The sequence below is a fragment of the Sinocyclocheilus rhinocerous genome, unplaced genomic scaffold (assembly GCF_001515625.1).
Source record: "Sinocyclocheilus rhinocerous isolate Xijiao unplaced genomic scaffold, SAMN03320098_v1.1 scaffold489, whole genome shotgun sequence".
Lineage (NCBI taxonomy): Eukaryota > Metazoa > Chordata > Actinopteri > Cypriniformes > Cyprinidae > Sinocyclocheilus > Sinocyclocheilus rhinocerous.
The window spans coordinates 255,879-263,752 of NW_015666177.1; the positions used below are offsets into that span (position 1 = coordinate 255,879).

The following is a 7,874-nucleotide window of genomic DNA, read 5'->3' on the forward strand; positions in this document are numbered from 1 at the left end:
ACAACTGTACTCACAAATATTTATTTACATTTAGTCATTTAGCAGATGCGTTTATCCAAAGCGACTTACAAATGAGGACAATGGAAGCAATCAAAATCAACAAAAGAGCAATGATATGCAAGTGCTATAACAAGTCTCAGTTAGCTTAACGCAGTACACGTAGCAAGGTTTAAGTTATATAATAAATAAAAAGAAAGCAGATAAAATAGAAAAAGAATAGAGCAAGCTAGTGTTAGAGGTCTATTTTGCTTTTGTTAATTGTATAATATTTATATACTTATTTAAACTACAATGAATGTTAAATTATTATGGGATCTCCTTCAAACAGTGAAAAAAACGTTCAAAATCTTTACTTTTTCTTTTTTTTTCCTGAGCTAAAAAAAGAAAACATTAATGACAGTGTATTTACTGAATGAAAATCTATTTATATTTACTAAAACATGTTAAAAAAAAGTGTGCAAAGATTTTGTATCAATACCAGGTCTTTTAATACATTTTAATTATATCAAATAAGTAAAGAAATATGTTATGACTGCAATAACCCTATTGTACTGTAACATAAAGAGTAATAATAATAATAATAACCAAAATATTTATTTTATCACTATTTAAATCATAACCATTAAACAAATCCCAAAATGGTTACTATTGCAAACATTGTACTATAAAATAAAAAGTATTGGTAACACTTTATTTTAGGGTCTTATTGCTTTACTATTTGCTTTACAAATCAATTACTAGAATATTGTCTGTTTATTAGTACTTATAAAGCACATATTAATGCCTACAGATATGTATTGAATATTTTAATCTTCTGAAATGTACTCCTGATAGATAACTTTTCATTCTTGCCACTTATTTTATTTTATTTATTTTGTGTGTGTGTGTGTGTGTGTGTGTGTCGGGATTTTATATTAGTAATAATTATTTTATGAGAAAATGTTTGAATGAAACATTGAAAGATGTCATTATTTATGGGCAAGTTAACTAAAGGATTATCAACTAATCATAAAAATAATGAATAGATTAATTGATCAGTTAGTTAGAGGCCTAAAAAAACATTACAGAGTGTGATTTCTGTTAGAATACAACTTCCTGTACAGCTGTTTTGTAGAAAGTACAATACAACCACATGTGAAATGTGAACTGAATTAAAGGGTTAGTTCACCCAAAAATGAAAACATCGTATCCGCGTGACGCAGCTGACACAGAATAGCATACGCTGTTTGCGTTCAGAGGATATTCTCCAAAATGGTGCTACAGGGTGACGTGGAGGAGACGAATTGTTGAATAAAGTTGTTATTTTTGTTTTCTTTGCGTACAAAAAATATTCTCGTAGCTTCGTAAATGTACGGTTGAACCATACGGTTGAACCATGGATTATTTTACAGATATCCTTGCTACGTTTCTGGACCTTGATCGTGTAAGGATCCTTGCTGTCTATGGGAGGGTCAGAGAGCTCTCAGAACTCATCAAAAATATCTTAAATTGCGTTCTGAAGATGAAGAAAGGACTTACGGGTTTAGAACGACATGAGGCTGAGTAATTAATGACATTTTGGGGTGAACAATCCCTTTTAACAATCCTTGCGCTGAATGTCATCTGTTGAGGAGTGTAAAGTGGACTGAGATGTCTGCACATTTGTCTCTGGGCACATTCGTGTTTATAGATATTGAATGATTTTTCATGAAAATAACACAATTGTTCTGAAAGCTTTGTGCAGATGAGCATTTATGAGAGTCTACAGTCATTAATGTCAGAGATTTGTTTTTACTGAAAATGAAGTATACCGGTAAAAAAAATTTGCAAATGCATTATAGATGCATATGTTTTTATTGAGATTTTTTGTTTTTGCATAAATATACCCTTTAAGCTTAAGCATTTTAAGCTTCTGTTAATTTCAGAAGCACATATAAGAGTGATTATTTTTTATGTTAGTTTGTAGGTTAGTAAGAGCTTTTTTAGGGTACAATTTAGCAAAGTCCTGCTTTCGTTATAATCATACCACAAATTGTAAACCAACTATCACCAACATGATTTGCAACAGTAATCCCAGTTGTCTTCATAGTCTGTGTAGCACCACAGGTAATCTTTCTCGTGGTAGCCACACTTGTGATTGGACCTGCAGGTTTGGCCATCCACAGCTGAGTAGCAATCATCAGAAGTACAGCAGTCATCATAATTGCCTTCATCATTCGTGTAGCACCACATAAGTCTTGATCCATATTTGGCACAAGCATGGTCACTGCGGCAGTACTTCCCGTTTTTAGCTTTACTTCTCCACAGCGGAGGGCTGCAGAAGTCCCAGCTGCCAGAGATGGTCTTACACCAGTAGTAGTCGTTGCCGTATGTTGCACATGGGTGATCATCCAAGCACTTCTCTCCTTTAAAAGTGACGAGTGAGTACCGGGCCGAGCACTCGATCTGCGTCTGGCCTGAGTAACACCTGTAGGAATTGAGATTGTCCTGGTACAGGCAGGGAGTGGAGCAGCACGACTTGACTTCACCATTAGTTTCACACTGACAGCTGTACCTAGAGTCAGAGAAGCTCGAGCAGGGCGATCCATCAGCTGCAGTCTTCTGCTTCTCTGGGACCAGCAGGCATTCGACAGCATCCGACACCCCTGATATGTCCCTTTTTCTGAGATCACTCCTTTCTAGTGGTTTCACGCGAGTTATAAGACAACTGCTTCCAGCAACCTTCAGATTCTTTGCTTCATTGTAGTAAGTGCTCATGCTGTCAAAGGCTAATTTTATTGTCATCTCACTCACCTTGAATTTCTTTTCAGGTATGATGTTACTGTCGGCAGCCCTTTTCAATAAGGTGCACGTGTTTTGCATGTCTGAGCTCATTTGGACTCCTTGCTTCTCCTTGCTTTGTTGACTGATTAATGTCTGAAATTTGACCTGAACGTCATCTAATTTATTATTGTCATGAAAACAATCAGCCACAAAAATGCTAATTTCTGAGCGCTGACGATAGTGATTTTTTATTTGCGTGTTCAGGTTTGGGACACTCCACAGGTGTATGCTGCCTTCTGGCTTGTTTTCCCCCATATAGCTGAAGGAGAAAGACTTTTTGTCATCAGAGTGGTGCTTATAGCAGACGGCCGTCCAGATGTGAGAGGGCACCGTCACCCTTTCGGGCTCTTCAGAGATTTCGCTTTGTGGTATCCGTAGGTTCACATCAGGTACTGTACCTGTGACAATGTAGACTGTAGCAGAACCACTGTCACTAATGAGCTTGTCTCTTAAAAAAGTCCTCAAAGTTTTCTCCCACTTTGCCCATTGGTTACGGTTGAAGCACGCATCCATAGGTGCTGCATTGGTCAGCGTGAACGTTGCTATACGGCCTGCACCGCACTGGAAGCTGTTGGGGTTCAGGTGTCCCTTATCATATCCTGTTTCACTGTAGTCGTCGCTGATGGCTTGCTCTCCTTTATAAGCTCTTTTGTAATTTTGATTCTCACGGACCATATAGTATTGAGTTTGTTCTTCAGGTTTGGAAATCTACAGAAGAAATATTATGTTAGATGGTTAGTTTGATGTTTTATTATTTTTTAATTTAATTTTTGTAACATTAAGTAAGGTAACACTACAATAAAGTTTCATTAGTTAACTACATTAGTAACATGAACTAATAATGAACTGCACTTCTACAGCGTTTATTAATCTTTATTAACCCTGTAAGGCCCACAATATTACAACATCATTTTTAGCTTGACTAAAAAAAAAAAACAGGTCATGTTTTTTCTCTCTCTCTCTAAGACCACATTTACGCAAATAATAGGTCTTATTGTTCAGCCTTGCAATGCAATTGGATGCTAGATTTTAAAAAAAATAAAAATAGGTCTATTTACGTGGACATGAAGTCACACTACCTGCGAACTTCCCTTGAAGCACATCATCTTGTTTTTATGGACTGGATAAATCAACATTCAAGTAAGTAAAATCCCTAAAATATTTTTTTCTGTCATTATGTAGATATTAAGGTATTGTCAAATGCTTTGATCATTTTGGATTATTTGGATCTTATGTCAGTGTTATAATTTTGCAACACTGGGTTAAAGGGGTAGCAAAATTTGCCTGTGCACTGTGCACATTACATGAATGAATTGTGCTTCTCACCTGTTCCATGTGGAAAAAAATACTAGAAACATACTGGTTTTGATTATTCACGAGTTTTTTTTTTTTTTCTGGGCTTTGCTTGTTTGTCCAAATATCTGCCTGCTGCATGAGGGACAGGTGATAATGTTCTGGATTGTGGGGGTATCAGTGCTATTAGCATGATAAGTAAGGGCACAATAAGCAATCAGAGAGTATTGTGTGAATTCTATGGAATGTGTGAATTCTCAAGAATGGGTGAATTCTTTAAAATGTGCAAGTTTGATTGGGATTAATTTGCATTGAGATGATTTAGCATAGAAAACAATCAGTGTGTTTTTTTTTCTATTTCAGAATGCCATCAGCCAGGAAAGACTGTCATCATATGTGTATGATATCACTGATGCTGTCCAAAATGGGAACAGTGACTTTGAGATGGACTCTGATACAAGTGATGAAAGTTCTAAAGTCAAGTAGTGAAAGTTTTCATTTAGTTCATCAGGTTCTGTGAATATAATCTGAACATATATTTTTATAATAAATTCTTTTTTCATAAACATTTGACTTACTGTATCATTATTGTGTGATTATTATTGTATATATTCATATAGGCCACTGATATAAGGTTACAGAAGCATTACACCCTGCAAATGAACCTTTAGATGTCCTCTGCATTTGTTCAGATAGTGAGTAAAAACAGTGAAATTCTGCTACCCAAGAGCCCAACATTGCAATATTACAACATTTCCCTGAAAACTTACTAAAATGTCAAAAATGTAAAAACCCAATTATTTCTACATTAGAGGCCTCCTACAACAACATTTTTAAGTTTTTTTTTTTTTTCTATATTCTGGTTTTTGAGGGTTAGTTAATTTCAAAATTTACTAATACATTATTAACATTAAAAGTTATGAACGAACAATGAACATCTGTATTTTGTTAACTAACGTTTACAAAGATTAACAAATACCGTATCGAATGTATTGTTCTTACTTTGTCATACTTTTTTAATGTTATAGTACAGTATAAGAATGTTCCATATATCACCATCAGTCTAATGTATTTTATATATTATTTGGAATGACAAAACAGAATGGAATGCTTAAACTGCAAATGAAAGTCTTTTGTTAGACAGTGAAGCACATGATTACCTGTGGCTCTAAATGCCAGAAGCTTGGCCTTCCACTGTCGGTTAAGCATGTAGGGTCAAATCTGTAGGCGCTGTAGAGAGGAATCTTGTGATTAATTGAGTACAGCGTAGCGTAATGAGGGCCTAAGTTTGCTGTAAACTGACAGATTTTCTTGGCATTCTGATCCATTCCCACCGGTTCTGTGTCTTTGTAGAAAAATTCTTTACAATCAAAGTCATCAGCTACTTTTGCTTGAGCACTGAATGCTCTCAGCACAATACAGGTGAGCAGAGCCGGAACAAACATGGTGTGAAGCTGCTCTTGTGTTACAGAGCAGAGACACCAGAAGCGCAGCGACTTTAAATACACAGTCAGCGTCAGAGATGCTGTTGTGGGTGTGACTGAAACTAACAAATGAGAAGAAATGACAAATATGATGGGAACTTCGCTTCACCATGCGTATGGGACTCATTTTTAGAGCTGGCACATGTAGGCTACAGTAACCTTGATTTAAAATAAAACAAATAGCTAATTTATACTATTGATGCTCACTATTGCTCAGTACTCAGTATTTTTCTCCATCAAATGCAAGTCCATGTGTGGGTTGCACCAATAAGGATTAATCTTAAATCTAGATTAAATCAAGGTTTATCTAATAACTCTGTTGCACCAAACTTTAAACCTTGTTTAAAAAATAAACAGGTTTACATTTAAACCATCATCTTGATCCTGGATTAATTTATATTTAAAATAGATTAACTGGTAACACTTTATTTCGATAGTCCACTTTAGACATTCTATTAACAGTAAGTAACTTTGCAACTACATGTCAACTAGCAGTTAGTAGAGTATTAGTAGACTGTCTGCTTAATATCTTCTAACACTTTCTTTGTCAACTTATTCTACTAACCCTAAACCTACCCTAACAGTCTACTCTGAGAATTAGTTGACATGTAGTTGACATATAGTTACAAAGTTACTTATAGTTAATAGAACGTACATCACTGATTTCAGCCTTTATATATAATATATAAAATATAAAAGCACATATAAAAAACACCCTATTCTAAATGGTAAAAATCTCAGCAATCCATGGGTTATACACGTTACATATGAGCTGTCTTTACAATAGTCTTTTGCATTTTCTTATCTGTAGTTGTGTACAAAAAGCCCAGTTTGTTACAAAGAAGGTTGATGAGAAATGTCGCCTTGTCTCTGAGTCTATTCAAAATGTTAAAACCTGAAACTACAACAATATGAACCCAGCGGTTTCTTAATCTTCCTGTGATCATCATGTCAACAATTTTGCACTGGCCGAATGAACAACTACAGTCAAAACTCCATTACTCAGTGAAAATGAGGTCAAATAAAACTACACATAGACTATGACATGTTAAGGCAACACAGATCTGTTCAATAACGCAGTTAGAGCTGCCCAATGTGCTTAGTTCTCTAAATTGGTCTCTGTGAGCCTGAAGGGCTCAATTCTCAACTGTGATGATTTTGCAGCTTTTTATAGATAAGCAATCCATAAAGATCTTCGAATTCGAAAAGGCACTTATGACTGAAGCAGCTTCCAAACTTACTAACACGTTTAAACAAGTCCTTTGGGCAGCTGTGGCCTAATGGTTAGAGAGTCAGATTTGTATTCCAAAGGTCGTGGGTTTGAGTCTTAGTACCAGCAGGAATTGTAGGAGGGGGAAGTGAATTAACAGCAATCACTTCCACCTTCAATACCCACGACTGAAGTGCCCTTAAGCAAGGCACTGAACCCAACACCCTTAGCTCCACAGCAAAAATGGCTGCCCACTGCTCCGGGTGTGTATGTTCGGTACTCACTGCTGTGTGTGTGCACTTGGGTTAAATGCAGAGCACAAATTCTGAGTATGGGTTACCATACTTGGCCACATGTCATGTCATGTCACTTTCTATTTCACTTTCACTTTATTAACGTTACCCTACTCACTGGTATAACCTGTTCTTAAGCACTACTCAGAGCAGTCTAATGGAAATCTTCATTTTAAATCTTAATGCTAACTCATCTAAATCCTAAATGCTTAGTTCTGTCATGACAACTCTCAGAGGGATTGGCATGGTAATATACATGACAATGTCAATGTATTTGGTCTTGTAGATCTGCTACGCTGCTGCTGCGGTAGAGCAAGTACCAAGACTTGCTACTGCCAATACATCCACAACATGCTGCTGTGAGCATGTAAGAAATACTGCTGCTGCGCATAACATATGAAATAACCCCCCTATAGCACACATGAATCACCCTGTAGCAGATCCATACAGGTGGAGCTGGGGTAGGTGGAGGGTTTCTGAAGCGCGCTGCAACTGCTACAGCAAGCACTAGCCAAGTATTTAAATGTTGAGCAGCAAGCTCATTGGCTGATAATACAAAAAGAACCAATCAGCTGCGCCATGTGATAATGATGTCATTATGTCAGATTGAGTTTGACCTATCGGACTGCGTCATCTAGAGTTTCACGCCAGAACTTTGGATTTAAAGTTGATGATCAGTGGAAAAAAGTTAAGCCTTTGGATGCTGTATATGTTACCAGTATGACTGTGAACTGCTGAGGTGAATTTACTTTTTGGGGACAGTTATGAGTTGGTTTAGATCCTGCCCAAACA

The 7,874-nt window shown here is 36.4% G+C and overlaps 1 protein-coding gene across 1 annotated transcript; it reads right to left on the reverse strand.

The window, feature by feature from the left end:
• Window positions 1-2,025: 2,025 nt before the first annotated feature.
• Window positions 2,026-5,547, reverse strand: LOC107731999 (endonuclease domain-containing 1 protein-like). Its single transcript, XM_016543222.1, has 4 exons — window positions 5,256-5,547; window positions 3,308-3,510; window positions 2,378-2,520; window positions 2,026-2,144 (listed from the first exon to the last, which is right to left on the reverse strand). Exons 1-4 carry the CDS (start codon window positions 5,538-5,540, stop codon window positions 2,026-2,028), a joined length of 750 nt encoding a protein of 249 aa, XP_016398708.1. The 5' UTR covers window positions 5,541-5,547.
• Between the last annotated feature and the right edge of the window lie 2,327 nt (window positions 5,548-7,874).

Excerpts from the sequence above, each read along its gene's own strand:
- LOC107731999 (XM_016543222.1), bottom strand. The coding sequence starts at position 5,540 with ATGTTTGTTCCGGCTCTGCTCACCTGTATTGTGCTGAGAGCATTCAGT. Across the intron at positions 3,511-5,255 it reads TCTGGCATTTAGAGCCACAG|ATTTCCAAACCTGAAGAACA; the intron begins GTAATCATGTGC and ends TTTCTTCTGTAG. Across the intron at positions 2,521-3,307 it reads AATGCAGCACCTATGGATGC|TGTGAAACTAATGGTGAAGT; the intron begins GTGCTTCAACCG and ends TACAGCTGTCAG.